The 17,784-nt window shown below is 45.3% G+C and overlaps 1 protein-coding gene across 1 annotated transcript in view; it reads right to left on the reverse strand.

The window, feature by feature from the left end:
- The window catches only part of WNT3A (Wnt family member 3A), a 76,200-nt gene that overhangs the window by 18,941 nt on the left and 39,475 nt on the right, over positions 1-17,784 (reverse strand). The window contains exon 2 of the mRNA XM_015853035.2: positions 14,891-15,132. Coding sequence (XP_015708521.2) covers positions 14,891-15,132 — 242 coding nt within the window. The remainder of the gene's footprint in view (positions 1-14,890; positions 15,133-17,784) is intronic.

Below are 17,784 nucleotides of genomic sequence, written 5' to 3' on the forward strand. Positions count from 1 at the left end.
AAATCTGGTAAAGCAGAAAATATAGTTTGGCCATCAGCAGAAAAACACGGGGCTTGATTCTCCTCTTGGCCTGGTGTAAATTACAGAGGTCTCTGTCTGATGTTGTGGAAGGAGGAGAGAAGGTAAGTCAGTGTTACTGAGGAAGGAAAGCACTTTAGAGTTGCACTGACTAGCTCAGAAAACATCCAGAAAAGCTTAAAATCATAAAATACAGAACTGGACCTTGCTCTGTCTGCAAGGGAGCAAGATCCTCTTAAACAGCCTGTCTAAGCTATCCCTAACAGATGTTTGCCTAACCTGTTCTCAAAAAACCTCCCAGGCTGGAGCTCCCACCCCTTCCCCAGGCAATCTATTCTCATGCTTCACTCCCTCACCATCAGACCGCTCTTCTGAAGGTCTAACCCCAATCCTCCGCCTGCCATTGAAGTGGACATGAAGAAGAGCTCATCAAACTAACCTGGCCAAAGCAAAGGAGGAGGTGGAAATGGGGAGAAGGAGAGGAAGATGAAGGAATGTTGTAAAGTAGTGTAGCATTTGTGATAGCGCTGGGAATGGAGCTCAAGTCCCTTGGCTCTGTGACTTGTGTCTGAGTCACAGTATGAGCGGGGGAGCCCTTACCTTATTAATCCCAGTGGTACCCCTCCTTTCTCCTGGCTTTTTTCCTATGCTCCCTCTTCTCACTCATTTCCATCTCTCATGGTAACTTCCTTTGCCTTTCAGCACCTCACATGTGTCCTTGGAGGGAGAGGGTGTTGTAACACACGCAGTCTTCCTTCGGCTGATTCATCCTTTTGCTTGTACATGACTAACACTCATGCTATTTGTCTAACTATTCCTATTGATGTACATTTAATATGTAAAAATTTAATTAAAGCGTTATTCATAAAAAAAATATCTGGGCCAATTTAATATACTTTTTTTTTTTTTTTTTAAATACCCATGGGGAATATTCCAATTAGGAGCTAAACGCAAGAGAACAGTGTCAGATTCCACCCCCATCTCTAATCAAAGCAGAAGGTTTTGATATTATAAAGAAAAAGCCACCAAAACCACAACATTATGTACAGGCATTCACTCTGCAGGTGCAGAGATCAATCCTGAGAGCAACTGAGAACTTCAGCTCTTGATGGAAACCAGTGGAAGGTACTCCATGTCTCTGAGGAGGAGCCAACTACGCACCCAGAGCCAGCTCCTCACCTAGTGGATCTGTGCTAATGCTCTGATTGGAAAATTTGCTGAATCTTTCTAATCAGCTTGGTCCTGCAACCTTTAATCATGCAAATGGCTCACGTCTTCGCTGCAGCTCCAGACTTGTCAGCAAAAGGCTTGCAGGAGTGAGTATGGAAATGGGAACTGGGATTTGTGCTGGCACAACAAAGCTTTTGACGTCTACAGGCCTGAAAATGCAACCTTCCAAGTGGATGCTTCTCCAAAGTTAGCAGGGAGGGGTAAAAACTCTTGGGCTTGCAATATAGCGTGGCCCGACAAGTCTCTGTAGTGGACAACGTGATTCAGGAGCTTAGCAGAAATACTGGCATGTCCTATTTCTAGATAGGCAGGGACAATGCAAATAAAGGAGGCAAATAGAAACCGTGACCCCAAAAGCCCAATGGCTGGGATAACAGTGAGGATGCAAATATGACTCAGGGTGGGATGCCCTACAGTCAGTACTGATGGAGGCCTGGGGCTTCTCCAATCCTTCCCAGCCTTCTCCTGTCCATCACAAGCCACAAAAACACCTCCCTGTGCTCATTAACAAACTGAAGACTTCTACAATGAACCACAAGAAGCAAAATGTTCAGTCCCTCCCATCCCAAGTGATCACCTTCACCCCAAACCTTCATCTGCTGTGTGGATGACATTTGCCCAGAGTTTTTTCAGGCCTTTTTAAGGTTTTTCTGTACTTGTGAAAGTCTGGGGAGGCCTCAGTGTCATTCTGGAGCAGAAATATCATGGGTTTTCTCAAACTGGGATGCCTATTTCCTACCCCCATCAAGGACGTCGCTGCTGCCATGCTAAAAGTGAGGCCTATGGCAATGGTGTGCATCACCACACTGAAGCACTCCAAACTCTCCAGCAGGAGACTGTAGATGAGTCACGAGATTCATCCTTCAGGGAGATCTCCAGGACCATTTAAACCAACTCTTCAGGCATTTTTATGAAGTTTCAAAGGCTCAGCCATTTACTTGAAGAGCCATTTATGTCTCCAGAGGGTGATAGTAAGGACTTGAAGTATGTGCCGCTACGTGATTTACCTCCATGGAGCAGCAGCTTTGCAGTACACATGCAGGAGCTGTTAGATATGCTAAAATGGAAACACAGGCAGCCTCTTGGAGACTTAAGGAGGGATTATAGCAGATGAGTCCCCATTTAGTTTTCCAGAAAAGCAGTAAAGATAAACCTGGCTGCTCCTTTGCAGGGTGTTAAAGGGAGATTTCCTGGTGGGTGGATCTCCTCAGTGGGGCATTATTGTATTAGCAGTGGGGCGGGAAGGAATGGATTAAGCAAGTGGAAAAGGGGATATGGAACCATTGCATGTGTTCACAATGGAGATGAGCTGGGGAAGGTGGAAAGCTGTCAGCGGGCTAAAGGCAATCAGGCTTGGGTCCTGGCTTATGACTGACCACATGGCTGCTCTTGAGTTGAATTTCTTCAGGAATTCAACTGTGGAACTCATGTGGGGTCTATCTTTCTTCTATGGGAGGAACTCAGCCATGTGGAGATGGTGAAGTTGAGTCATCCAACATACACTGACCAAAACTATTCTGTATTTGAACAATGGCAGCGCTGGAAAGAAACATTATCTTCTGCCCATAAATTACTCCTTTTTATCCTCATCTTCTTGCTTTTCTTGATTATGTACTGTTTTTATGGTGTATTTCTTGGTTATGATGTTGATTTTGGTATGTTCTCCTTTTAGTCTGAGTGTTTGGTTGTCTGTACTAGACATGCATAGGAACTACAGGCATCACAATAAGCTTAGGTGCTGATTTGGGGGGCTTTTGGTGGGGAACTGCAGAGATTATTCATATTTCAGAGCCAGTATTTGCCCTTATGAAGTACAACATGTCGATCTTTGAGGTTCCACGTACTGCTAAGTAAATGCATTAACTTAAGAATCCTAGAATCACAAGGTTAAAAAGGACCTACAAGATCAACTGTCCTCCCATTACCCTTGCTACCACAAGATGCCAGTTGCCCACCATCTGCAGTCAGAAAAGCATGAAAATGAAGAGTTCTCAATCATTAAATCATAAGCACAGAATACACATACTTCACCCAGACTGGTTAACTTCAGTTAGCTAAGGTAGGTTAAAAAAATATTTAAGGCAAAGCATTTTGGGCATTAATTTTAGTGAGTAAGTTAAGATCAAGGCAGGTTTGGGTATTAGTTTGGCTGAGTAGCTGCAGTTCAGGCAGGTAAAGCTGGGATGACACCCCAGCAGCTCCTGAATCACATCTGGCTTTCTAATGTTTGCATACAGTTATTTGACCCAGCTACGGCATGTGGTTAGAAGCAGGGCTATGCTGCTCAGGGACTAGAAAGCCCAGTACTGCTGTTAGTCTGGGCTGTGGCTTGCTTGCCCAGACCAGCTCCAAAGGAGCCGAGATCATCATCTAAGGAAGCACTGGTGCATCATGACCTTCAATTTTCTGAGGTATTTTGCATGCATCTCATAGAGTGGAAGATTTGCTATCGCACACCGGGATTCTCAAGCTCATCTCAAGCTATCTGATCCCAGTCAGAACCAAGCCTAGATCATCTGTCATTTTAATCCAGGTTACCCGGTTTGGTTACCCAATGTGAACGGAGAACACCCTTCTTATTCTAGAAGGGCTGATAGGATCAAATCATAGTCTAAAACATCAGCAGGCATAACCTTCTTGAGAGGAGAGCAGCAATGGAATAGCAAAGTAGCAGTCAGCCCACAGCCCCTCAAATACCCAAAGATCCAGCCCTAGCAAGAGAAGCCCAGTATGCTGTCAGCTTTTAGTAAAATACGAGTGCATGGTGAGACAGAAATTTTCTGAATGCTAAGGGTTGTCCTGGGTTGAAATGACAAAGCTTCAGGGACAGCTTTTAACTCTTACATTTGATTAATAGCTCTTGCTATGTTTGGGTAAGCATAGGAAACACAGTACTGACAGGGAAGTTATAAAGCTTCAGTGTCTGCTTGGCCTCTCGAGAGCCATCACATTAAGGCAAGATGCCATTGGAGAGCTGCATGCAGCTCAATGGGGTTGTGCAGTATTTTGCCATATTTGCATTCTCCTCAACTTTAACATCATATGGGAATGTGTTGGATCCAGGTTATAATTAATAAAGTCACGTGGAGAACTTGGCAAAACCCATCATATGTAGGTGCCTTCCTTTCAGGAGCTCACAAAGTCATCTCCAATGTGTTCAGGCACAAGTGATGTGTGTGGTAACATCTGATTGAGAAGACACTGCTCAGGAGAGCTAAATATAGACAATATTCTTAATTTAAGCTGTAATATATTCTGTCTCTTCTACAGCAATGCCACTGTGCTGGGCAATGACTGGACATCCTACAGACAGGCTCTTAAGACACATCTACATACTTAAATTCAACTGTAGAGGAATCTATATTTGAAATGCAGTTAGGGAAGCAGACCAAAAAAATGCTAGATGAACAGAGCCATCTTTCTCCACCTAGAATAAACAGCACTAAAATACTTTGCCACCTTTTGTTACTTCTCTAAGAAGAATCTGTGCAATTTCCTGTTGGAGCATCTTCATGATGGGACTCGGAGTTTTATGACAGGGGAGAATGAGTCATGGGCTTGGGGCCTATCTGTTACAGCCCTCGTTTTATAGACCTGTAAGGCTGCTTTATGAATTTAGGGGGTCCTTAGGAGAGCACTGCTGATACTTCACTCTCAGTACATTTGGATTTAGGCAGCTTGTCAAATTGGAGCTATCTGAGGAGTATGCCATGCCTCAGGCTAGTAATGAGGGCCAAAGGAATCACATTTACATATCATGGGAAATTCTGGGTGTTTTTTCTTTTCCTTTTTTTTCTTTTTGAGAGAGAGCTCAAAATCAGACAGAAAATGTGAGCATCTGAATGATTCTGTACAATAAAAGACTGAAAAAGAAAGGTTGTCGAAACATTTACTCTTGTCAACATTGGGATTTTGAGAAGAAAAAATCATTCTACTTCAAGAATATCCAAACATTTAAATACCCCATGAAATATTAAGTGCTCTGCAATGAGCTTCTTTGGTAGCAGAATGACTTGCTATTTTGACATAAGATCATGTTCAAAATGAAGTGAAATGAGTTCAAGAACTCAAATGAAACTATCTGAAAAGTACAAAGAAAGAAAGTCAAAACTGTCCTTTTTTTTGCCTTTTAAATTTAGGAGGTCTTGCAAAACCTCCATTTTGAAGAGGTTGACTTTTTGGATGGAAAAAAAAATGGCCCAGAAAATAAATAGATACATTTCAAGCAAGCTATAATATATCCTAGTTTGGATTCTGTGTGCTTAGCCTAAGGGGTCTCCAACTTTTTTATGGCTCCGGGTGAGTAGAAATATCTCCTGGTGCCCTCCCCACCCATTCACACTCCCACAACATCCCTGTGGCAACAGCTTCCCTGGGAAAGCAGCATGATTAGGAAAGGATAAACCATAATTATTATCTATCATTTAATGTGATTTAGCACCTGGAAATAATGGAGAGGAAATTGTGCCAGATGCTTAGTCAACAAACTGCAACCTACCAGGAAACGTTGCGTGATGCATTACTGCCCCATTGATCAAACTCAAGAGCAACAGTTATAAGCAGGCCAATAAAGCTACCTAAATGATATTGCAAGAGCTTCAGGGCCCTACCTATGACCTGCTTTTAGAAGTACCCTGTCATTTCTGTGGTCCTCTCCATAGGAAATGAATATGGAGCAGAAGAAGGACTTTTTCCACTGTCTCTATCACAGTCAAAAGCAGAGCCTGAAACAGAACTAGAAACTCTTTTTGCCTTGTTTTCCATCTCTGGCTCAGGCTGGGTCTGGAAAAGGCAGCTAGATAACACACATGTTTATGTACTTTGTCTTCATCTATCTTATGCTGTTTATCCAAAAAATGTCTCTCCTGTTCAACACCCCTGACTACTACGGATAGTCCTGGTAGTCCCTGCTTGCCTTGTCCTATCACTGGAGGCATTCAAGGCCAGATTGGATGAAGCCCTGGGCAGCCTGATATGGTAGGTGACAACCAGCCCACAGCATGGGGATTGGAACTAGATCATGGAATCATAGAATCATTAAGGTTGGAAAAGACCATTAAGATCATCTAGTCCAATCACCAACCCATCACCACCATGCAAACTAAAGCACGTTTAAACAAGATGATCCTTAAGGTCCATCTCATCCCTTCCAACCTAAGCCTATGATCCTCTACTTCAGTAGGGCGCTGCTTCCCACTAAGCTGTCTAATTCTATGACTCTGTGTCCCCCAGGTGTTTGGGAATCCCAGAATTCTGCTTCACTCTCCTTCTTGCTTTGTCATTGCTGTTCAATCAATTATGGAGCAGCCAGTGCAGCAGGGCCCTAGTCATTCCATCACATCATTCACAGGTAGAACGGAACAAAAACAGCCAGAACCTTTAACCTTTCTGACTTGCTAATTCCCAGCTACTGCCTCTCTGTTAATCCTATGGATCTTCTTGGATGTTGAGTCCTTCCTTTGATGAACATGCACCCTGAAAGAAAAGGCTGAGGGAGCAGGGAACCATAGGAGTTAATCCATTAAGAAACACACTTTCTCCTGCAGCAGACCTTTGCAGGAACCATGTTATCTCCTGTTGAGTAATGCCTGGACTGTGTTTTGCTTTCCAGCCCCATGGGAAGTGCCAAGGAGGGAGACAGGCCATGGGGATGACCTCTGCATCACATCCATTCCCCTGCCATGCAGAAAGGAGTGTGCAGGGCAGCTTTATACGTTCAGCTTTCTCTCTTGCTGCCCTGCCATATCTGTCTGGGGAGACACTGGAAGAAATTCTCTGCTTCTTATATACGAATCCGACCAGATGATCCCACAGCCCTTAAAATCCCTGCCTCTATTCAGCACTGCCAGCTCACAACACATCCCCCAAGGATAAAAAAGAAAGAAAAAAGAGAGAGAAAAGAGCCACATTCACAAGCTGGGAGCCCTCTTTGTCAGAAGACTTTGCTTGTTTGGGATGTTTGGTACATATGAACGTACCCTCATGGACCCCAGCCCAGGACCAGTGCCATGGCATGGTCGGTCACAGCAGTGCTGAGGGTTGAAGCCACCACGTCCCCTTCCCCCAGCGCCCACCGTGGTGGCCTTGCTGTCCCCTTTTCCCTCCCTGGCTTTCGTCCATACGTGTGCGTGTTTGTGCCGCCCGTTGAGCGCCGAGGGCCCATTTGGGGCTGGGATTCTCCCAGGACAAAGGGATGCTAATCAGCTCCCTCTACTGTTGCCTTTTGTCTAGGACTAGCTCCCACGCTTGGACTTGGCACTCTGGGATGCGGCAGAGGGAGCTCCTTGTTGCAACCAGCCTGAGCCCAGTTGGGGAATGCGATGTATCCAGCAGGGAAAGGCGAGAGAAGGGGGGGGGGGGGTAGGGGGAGGAGGGGGGAGAAGGAAATAAATCTATAACTGCCAGCCCATCTCATTGTGCGCTGCCGGAGGCAGAAGTTTCCAGCGCCTCCCTCCACCGGGAGAGACGGCACCGGTTTTGTAGCCACGAGCCGTCTTGTTCATGTTCCCCTCCCTGATCCCGTGTTTTAGTCGCCATTCTCCGTGTCGGGGCTGACAGCTGAAGGCTGGTGAGGTGGGAGGTAGGAGGAAGCACAGCAAACAAACAGGATCAGCTCCTGGCGCTGCTGCCGTTTCCTTTTCACCATCACTGCTCCGTCAGGTTTAAGCTCGTGCCAGGGGGTTGGCTGCAGAAAGCAGCTCTTTTCATGGGCTTGTTTCTCTGCAGAACCCTCTGCAGAGGTGTAAGAGCCAGGTCTTTATTCCAGGTGGAAAGGTGAATAGACACCTCCTGTCTGCAAAGACTACACCTGAGCCCACCCAACACAGGGCATGGGGCAGCCTTCAGCTGGCTCAGCTCTTTGCCTTGGGACTGGAGAGGCAAATGCAAGCAGATATGATGCTAACCATAATCCTCTGCATGCTATCCTATCACAGAATCATTAAGACTCGAAAAGACCAGTTGTCCATGCCCAACCCACCCCCACTGACCACGTCCCTCAGTGCCACATCTCCATGCTTCCTGAACACCTCCAGGGATGGTGACTCCACCACCTCCCTGTGAAATACTGACTTATGTAACACACACAGTACACTGGCTTATATAATATATATATAATACACTGGCATAATATACTTATTGCTGTCTCGTCTCCCAGAGTAATCCCCAGCTCCGTGCTTAGCTTATGCTGACACTGAACACAACCAATGCTTGTGTCCTAAGCTAGAAGCTGCCAGTCTGTTTCTCAGCAGCACTGGCAAATCTCCGGCCTGCAGTATTTATGCATCTTGATGGCTGAGCGGAGCTTGCACAGTCACATTTTCAATCCTGATCCTTCCAGTTTCCTTCCCCATAGTTACAGGGTAGAGTTTGTAGATCTCCGTTGTTGATACCAGGGCAGCTGCCCAAATTGCCATTAGCGGAGAGGTAGACAGGGTGTGGTTGGAAATCAGATCCTCTTGGGAAGAGTTTCATGAGAGAGCAGAGAGTACCTCCTACATGTAACTAACCTCCTGGATGGATCAGTATCTTGTGGCTTTCTGCTCATGCCTTACTTTATTGCAGCAGTGAAGAAGCCTGATCTAGAGCAGGGAAAGGGGGGGAAGCATTTGGCACAGAGACAACAGAGATGCCAGAATGCCATCAGGAAAATATGATGAGGTCTGCTAAACATCTTAATTTTAAATCATGTGAGACATTATGAGATGGGATTTTGCCTGAAATAGCAAAGGACTGCCTGTATTCCGTGGTCCAGGGGATCCTTTCCAGTGCTGTGTTCTAATGTTACTAAAATGGCCTTTCCAATAGAGGCTGGGTGTCAGGACCACTTTCCAACAGGAGAGAGATGGTGGTGGGAGATCTCTGTCCCCAAAGTGGGCCTCTAAGAAGTACACATGGAAGGCTGAGGCTGTAGCCCTAGGCTCCCTCTATAGTCAATGGAGAGAAATGGACATCTTGGTATGATTCATGTTATCCTGAGATAGGTGTCTCAGATAGGTCAGATGAATTGCTCTCCGGAGATAGCGATTGCTCTCCACTGACTACAAAGGGAGCCTGGGGTGACTAGCTCAGACTTCGACATCTAACTCTGGGAGATGAGATCAGCACTATCTGAGAGCCCGTGGAGCAGTATTGTTACAACACAAGGGAAAAAAAAGAGGAGACTTGTGTCTCCCAGGTATTATAACTGAATTTGGGAGTCTTGTTCTGTTCCTGCTTGAACCTGGGGAAAAGCTCAAATGGGTTTTGTTAGGCACAAGGTGAGCTGTGACATACATGGAGAATGGAAATAGGAGTTGAGTTGATACATGGACACAGCTGCATCTTCAGAGAGACACAGGCCTTATTTCCAGAAGATCCAGAATCCAAATTAAGTTTAGCTTCAAACAGTGCCCTGCATTCCATGCAATACAAGCTGTCACCTGAATCCCCACATCTCCAAGCCAGGTGAATGCCTGTTCTGCCTCTCTTATGCTCCTGTCTTCCCACCAAAGAGCCAGTCTCCCTGGTTTCCCATCCTGGGTTGATGTAAGGATGCAGAAATGTCAGGGTGTGAATAGTTTCACCCCAGATGTCTACAAGACATCAGATGAATCATGCCCCGCAGGACCCCAGCATCAGATGAAACTCCCCTGACCTGTCTCACTGTCTGACATGGTGCACCCAAAATTTTGCTGACCCACGATCTTCTGCAACCCTCAGTTTCACCTTTTGAATTACCTGGGGTAGAGAACAGTGTCAGAAGTTCTCCCAATGCAACATGTTTAGAGTAAGTAGCAAAGACAGTGCTTTGCTCGAGAAGGATTGTCCTGAATGTAGAAGAGATCAATATAGTGAATGGTTGTCAATGCCAGAGTAGTGCTGCATGGAGGCTACTGTAAGGAGTGCTATCCAACACACCTCTTGGTGGTATGTTGAGATGAGGCATCTTTTGGGAAGAGATGTCCTAGCCAAATTCAGATTTTTGGTTCATTCCAGAAGTCTTGAGGTGAAATGCTCCAGCACGTATCATGCAAGAAATCTGGATGAACTGGCAGTCCTGATGTGCCTTAAAGATCAACATTAGTGCAGGAAAGAAAGTTAATGGCAGGAGGGCAGAGGTGTCTGTATCAATAACATGCTATTATTGCTGATCCTTCCCTTTGCCAGATGGACATCAAAGAATCAATTTGGAATCAGTTTCTGAAGGATGCTTTGCTGTCTACAGGGCAGTGTCCTGTGGGGGAATGGTTTTAAACTGGGACAGGGGAGGTTTAGGTTGGATTTTAGGAGGAAGTTTTTCACCCAGAGGGTGGTGACGCACTGGAACAGGTTGCCCAAGGAGGCTGTGGATGCCCCATCCCTGCAGGCATTCAAGGCCAGGCTGGATGTGGCTCTGGGCAGCTTGGTCTGGTGGCTGGGAACCCTGCCCATAGCAGGGGGTTGAAACGAGATGAAAATTGTGGTCCTTTTCAACCCAGGCCATTCTATAATTCTACAATTATGAATGAAGGTTTTAGTAATTCTGAGGGATTGGCGGTCACCCTGGATGACATGCCATCCCACCTTGATCTGTGCTGGAAAGCAAGACTTCCACCCAGCTGAAACAATGGTATGATCTCAAATAAATTGTATTTCACATTGTACCCATCCTGGTATCTTCATAGACTGGAACCACACCAAAGTGAGCATCTCTTTACCATGAACAATAGGGCGCTCCATCGTTTCTGTGGCTTTGGTCGTTCCCATTCTAGAAGGGCCAACAATTATTTCCGGAATGAATTTATGCCCCTGAGCCTCCGTATCACCCATTAGTTCTCTCATTTGTCCAGCAGGGAATTTGATATATGTCCTCAGAGGGCACATCCGACGGGCTCAGATGCTTGACAAAGCCACCCGCCCCGGCTCGTCCAAGCCCCATTGCACGCCAGCAAATGCCCTGATGTACAAAAAGGAGACGGAGTGGCTTCCAAAGGTTGCACGAGTGTTAAACTCTAATAAACAAGCCCCATCGGTGAAAGCTGAAAGAATCTGAGCCCTCCCCAACAAAGCATTTAATCCAGTTTGGCGTAACCTTTGACATTATTAGGGATCGCAGTGACCCTAATCCAATCAGATTGATTAACTAAAGCGGAGACCCCATAAGCTGACCCCCCTCTGGCCTTTGCTATTTAGCCCTGACCAAACAGTGGGAGAGACGTGCCATATTTACACCACAATGGGTCCGCGCTGAGAACCTGTTTCATTACAGAGCGACTTAAACTCCCATTACTCCATCAATGTATCATTCTTCAATAGTTCATTAAAAGCTGCTCCTCTACAATAACTATTAACCATTTCTCAGCCCAGCTGGCAGGTTTAGAGCCCCAGCCACTCTTTAGCAGAAGGAGGTGGGAGCGAGTGAAAGAAATAGATAGACAAGGGCTCCCTTTTTAAATTTAAACCAACTGAGGGACTTAAATAGTTTGAGGTAATTTACTTTTATTGAAAGGGGGAGGAGATGGAGGAAGCTTCTATTTTGACTTAATTATGTGCTGAGGTCTTTTACAGAGACAAGGCCACAAGAAGTTTTTATTGTGTTCCTTCTCTTGAGATTGGTTCATATTTCTGCCCAGGGGATTTTCAAAGCTTGCACTGTGCTTAGAGGGGAGAAAACGTACCACAACTTAACCATAAATAGTGTCTTCAGACCCTAAATGTTAAAAACAGGTCAAGTGGCACCACTCCCAATAGTCACTTAAGTCTGAGATGGAAAATGCCTGCTGGGTTGCACAGTTCACTTTCTGTTGTTGGTGAAGTTATGTCCCTCTATGACATCCTCCAAACTTTTAACCTGAGTATTTTTAAAGACAACTTAAGCATTTTTCCTTCGTGCTTTGGAAACTGAAATCTGTGGAAACTGACTTACAAACAGCCCAACCTCTTAGGTAAGTCCCCATGCAGATACCACAGTGCAGTGAAGAAGACAGCACCGTTCCCTTTGAATAAGGAACATCTGTTCCATAGCCAAGGGTGGGCAAAACTAAGGGAGTGAATAGCTGGATGGGTAGTGGGGCTTCTGCTCTTGATATAGGTTGAGTTAGAAGGCCATGGGCCATACCTGTCAGGTGTTGTCTCCAAACAGAGGCCAGCCTGGATCCTCTGAACATCACTGTTCCCTTGTGATGTACTCATGAATACCACTGTGATTTAATATGTGATTTGTTCATCCTGGCTATGGATATATGAAATACATACATACATATATATATACATATATATATATACACACACACTACATATGCAATATATATATACTTATATGCATATAGTTGGAGCTAAAACAAAAGGGATTTCTTCTCACAATCTGGCTCGTGGAGAAGAAGAGTTTGGTTTCAGATCAGAATATGGCTCTTAAGGGCAGCAGTCTGGTGACAGTTTGGCACTGCTGAATCAGAGCTCAAGCCTAGCCCTGAATTAGCAATGAGATAGCAAAGCAGCAAGGGCAGCTCAGACAGTGAGCCAACCTCAGAGAGATTGGGGCCTAGGAAGTGTTTCCTGAAGGCATTAAAATCAATCCTTTGCAATCAAAGAAGTCCAGATAGTCATGTTAGGCAAAAAGGAGTTGCTTTAGTGACTATGTTGGTGCTGGGAGGGGAAGACAGGGCCTCTATTGACAAAGATGAGGAGCTGAAGTTGGATCTTGAGTGACTTAAAATTCCAGCCACAAAACAGAGTTTTGCTTTTTTTTCTTTCTCTCTCTCTGCTTCTCCTTCTCTCTATCTGGGTAGGAGCTCAAATATGTTCCTACCCTGGGGGATCTGCCGCACAAGAATGTGACTGAGCTGTTTTTTCTCCCCCCTCCTGCTGTAGGTGAAGCAAAACTGAAGGGTGGTTTGATTCTCCCTCAAGGAACAACATTCTTCAGTTATGAAATCGTCCCAGCCTTCTCTCCCTCGCTGCGCCCAGTTACTGAAAGCCTGCAGACTCAAGCAGGAATGGACCCTTCGTGCTGACATACCTGTGAGATAAGGCTTGTGGGATTGGGGCCCCTTCAGTCAGCAAGAAGGTGAAGATCGCTTCTCTCCTGCTAGCATTCCTACAGGACAACATCAGGCATCTCACCCAAGATGTTCCACATGTCTTTGAGTTGGGCTTGTTCAGCTTGGAGAAGAGAAAGCCCTGGGAAGACCTCACTGTGACCTTCCTGTATTGAAGGGAGCTTATAAGCAGGAGGGGGAGCAACTTTTTACATGGTCTGATGATGACAGGACAAGGGGAAATGGCTTTGAGCTAAAAGGGGGGAGATTCAGGTCAGATGTTAGGAAGAAATTCTTTACTCAGAAGATGGTGAGGCCCTGGCACTGCTGCCCAAAGGGGGTGTGGATGCCCTATCCCTGGAGGTACTCAGCACCAGGTTGGATGGGCGCTGGGCAGCCTGAGCTGGTGAGGGGCAACCAGCCCATGGAAGGGAGTGGGAGCTTGATGATCTTTCAGATCCCTTCCAACCCAAGACATTCTATGATTCTATAACATCAAGACAAGACAAAGGTATTAGGTTAACTGGCTCACTTACTCCCTGTGCTCAGTGTATGCTTTTGGGAAAGTCACCCTGGGCTTGTGCCTATGGGAAAATGTTTTGCTCTGCTGACCTAATTCAAATGCTGTAGTCACCCAGGAGTGATGTACCTGGAATGGTTGCTTTAATTCTCTGCCAAACATTGTGATCTGACACCTTGATATGGGCTTAAGCTGCACCACACTGCAGCTCCGGCAGGTATAATCGTTTGGGGCTGATCTCTGATAAACCTGAATGGTGACACTGGTGTTAGCATAGTGTCCCACCTCTAACGGAGTAATGGTATCCACCCATCAGCTGAAACCACGCTCTCCGTGTGCTGTGTAACAATGCCTGTTTAGGGCTGGTGAAAGCCCTGCCATGGTGCGCACCATAGCTCTATTCTCTGCAGGCTGCTGTAGTGCTCTCTGGTATGTTATTAAATGTAGGACCAGACTGGACTTTGAAGGCATAGTACAAGGGCAAAGAAGGATGAAACAATACTTATGAGCTAAAATAGGTCCCTGCTCACACAAATGGTAACAAGAGCCAAGTACTCAAACATCAATGCATTCAAAAACTTGGGACAAAACATTGGTATAAATGGGAGATGTTAGACATGTTTTGCCCCAGGTTTTTGAATACCCTGTGTTAGAATTTGCCATATTCATAACCCAGTGAAAGCAATACTATTAACAGAGGGTGAGTTCCTCAGGCCCTTCATCTTCATTGTATCTCACTATGGCATCAATAACAATGATGTCTAATTTGTTCAACCCCTAGGAACCACCTCCAACCATGACTGCATTCACACAGTGCCCCACAGCCCATTACACCAGAGAGCCACAGATTTACTTGTCAACCCTATGAGTAGCTTTACATATTTTCTTGTCTCTACCAAGTGCCTCTACATCAGGTTTGAAAAGCTTGGATAGAGTCCCATGCCCTCAGTTCTTTCATTGTTTTTGCCATTTGCCTCCTTTTATGAAACTCAGTCCTGTCTCCATCAGCCCGTTTTACATGGAATTTTATCACACAGAAACAAGTTCACAGTGGGTTTATCAAAACCTCTGATGCTATCCAACCATGGTCCTTCACCAAACACATGGCACAAGGCACAAGGCTCACCTTTGTCTAACACGGGTCCGAAGATGGCCAAGCTGTCATTGACAGTTGTGCAGTTCCACCTCCTCCCCCGAAATTGGTGTTGGCACTCTTGGATCCCAATCTTCACCCCTTCTGCTACGCTGGGCATGATCTCCACATAGTTCCGACAGAATCGTAGCTGCTTGGGGACCAGTCCTGGGATGCTCCCACAGAGGATGGGCTGAGTCCCCAGAGAGGAATATTGGTGACCAATCGCCAAGGACCTGGAAAAAAAGCAAAGCAAAGAGGTGCTGTCAGTCTGGCATTCAGTTTTGTATTTGCTTTCCATGAATGGGGACAGAAAATCACCAGAAAGCATCATTTCCACTGTCATCTCTCTCCAAAATAACATCATTATCTCTCTCCTAGAGTTTCCTAGAGGACCAAGGAGGTTGTGGATGCCCCATCCCTGCAGGCATTCAAGGCCAGGCTGGATGTGGCTCTGGGCAGCCTGGGCTGCTGGTTGGTGACCCTGCACACAGCAGGGGGCTGGAAATAGATGAGCATTGTGGTCCTTTTCAACCTAGACCATTCTACAGTTCTATGTTACTAGAAGCATCAGTGCAAGGGTACATGGAAGTTGGAGCCACAGCTCTATTGGTAACCTCTGTGAAAGCACAGTCTGCAAAAGGTTTTTCTGCTCTTGAGTATTTCCACAACTGCTTAGTTCAGGCATGTGCTTTGCAAGGCTTTATCAGTTTGAAGTGCTTAAAAAATTAAGTATTAAAAGTCTGCCTCTGGATATTAGTTCAGCAGATTTTCACTTTGCTCTCACACCAGTTTTAATCTGGAAATCTTCAAAACCAGTGTTGCATTTTCATAAAGCCCAGCTTTGCTGTGCTGTCACGAGGATATGCAAAACCTGCTTTGGCCATCAGTCTGTGAATTGCTCCAGTTAAAATGAGCAGAGTAAAATAAGAAACCACAACAATTGGAGTGCAGATTCTGCACTGAGCCAAATGGAAGTCTTCTGAGAGGAGTGTCCACGAACCATTATGTTGGTTGAAGCTTTAGAGACAAACAAGTCAGCTATGCAGAGAGATCAGCAGATACGTAGCTAATTAGATAAATTTTTTAAGTGTTTTTACTGGTGCTTCTAATAATAACCTTGATTACTAAAACCGAAGGGATTTTTAGAGCATAATTTCCTATTCTTCTAATTAAATCTCTTGATTGACTTTTCTGCTCAGAATTAATGACAAACAGAAACCTGCCTGGGCAGCGTGTATTTCTGTTTACATTCAATTTTATTTCTTTTTTTTGCTATGTGGTTTTCATTTGGGAACAGCCTGGTGTGTTTGAACTATCAGCAGGCACTGAGAGAATATTTCATCCCTCTCTTTTGCTCTAACATCAAGTGGATGAATTTTAGATGGACAAAGTGAAAGGTGTCTGTGAAAGCAAAAAGTTTTCATCTGGTTTCCAAAACTTAGGGGCCTCTTTCCACCTCTTCTGTGGTTTGAGTTGAAGATTCATCTCACCTAACATTGATTCTTCCTATTCCAAGGAAGGAATATGAGGCAACTATGAACTGCCCTCCAGAAGTGCCTGCTTTTTCCCAAGAAGAGGAAGGCAGGTAGATCACACTGACTAGGAGTTGTGCTCATCGCATCTACCTTCTAATGTCTCCAGCTGATCTACACACCCCAAGCTGCCCTTGTGATCAGTCAGAAGAGAGAAACTGGCGTTTCTAGGGCACGATTCATCTGCCCCATTTTAGACATTTGCTTAGGATGAGGTGAATCATGGCCTTGCCTCCATTGACTGTATTGACTAGACTAGAGAGAATAAACCCTGGGTGAGCGGCTGAGTGGGATGTGTCTGCGCCGCAGAAATCTCCAGGTGAATCATGTCATTACATCTAACAACAGGTACAGATAAGTTCCTTACAATTTCCCACCCAGGAAAGGTGAGTGCTGTGCTGAAGTCTGTAAAAAAAACCCAATCTGTAGGAGGGAGGTGAGTCCCTGCGGGACCCCGCAGTAGAAAGCCAAGGAAAGGACCCAGCTCACTTGTTTTCCCTATCTATGTGTCTTGATGTGGGTTTTCTTGAAGTTTTGATTAATTCAGGGAAAATCTAGTGGCAGAAAAGCACCTGCGAATGGATCCCATGCCAGACCAAAGGGTGTTTTCACTTTGACTTCACAGTGTACTTTTAATTTAATTGTTAAGCTACAAACAAAATGCTGGATCACACTTGATGGACTAAAGACACCTTTTGAAACACTGCTTCAGGCTGCAGGGGGCTTGCTTAGGGTGTTGCCCCTATGGCCTTGCTGGGCATACAGAGACTTATGGTGCCACATCTCCAACTCCAAGTCTATTCAGAGCCTAAATGCAAGGGAGATAGGAGCTATTCCCAGGAGGCAACTTAGAATACTTTAACCTCTGAAGTTAGATGGCCCTTATCTCTATAAACAGTGAGGAGAAATAGGTGTTTTCACTGAAGCCTCCAGCCTCCATTGAAGAGCACCAACAGTTGCTCTGACTCATCCTTCAGAGAATACTTCCTCTGCTGACTATAGTGAGAGTCTAGGATGGCTCCTTCCAGTACCTAAAGCTAACTTGGGTTAAAATATTTACAGAGCTTGTTCCCACATTGACTAAAGTCACCAGCATACATCCCAAAGCTTTCCTTACAAAGCAGCCACTGAGTAGGATCAACCCGCTGTTGGCTCAGTATGCCACGTTGTGAAGCCAGGAGGACTTTCTTCAGCCACTTCAACAGAACCTAGATGAAACTTTAGGACACCAATTAAACTTCAGTTTATCTGAACAGCCAAACTCATGCCTGTACGTCTTTTGGAAGTTACTGCAGTGATACAGTGAAAACACAAGGCATAGGAAGAGGAGTTTACAGGTTGATGCCCTCAACT

Source organism: Coturnix japonica, chromosome 2, assembly GCF_001577835.2.
Source record: "Coturnix japonica isolate 7356 chromosome 2, Coturnix japonica 2.1, whole genome shotgun sequence".
NCBI classification, from domain to species: Eukaryota; Metazoa; Chordata; class Aves; order Galliformes; family Phasianidae; genus Coturnix; species Coturnix japonica.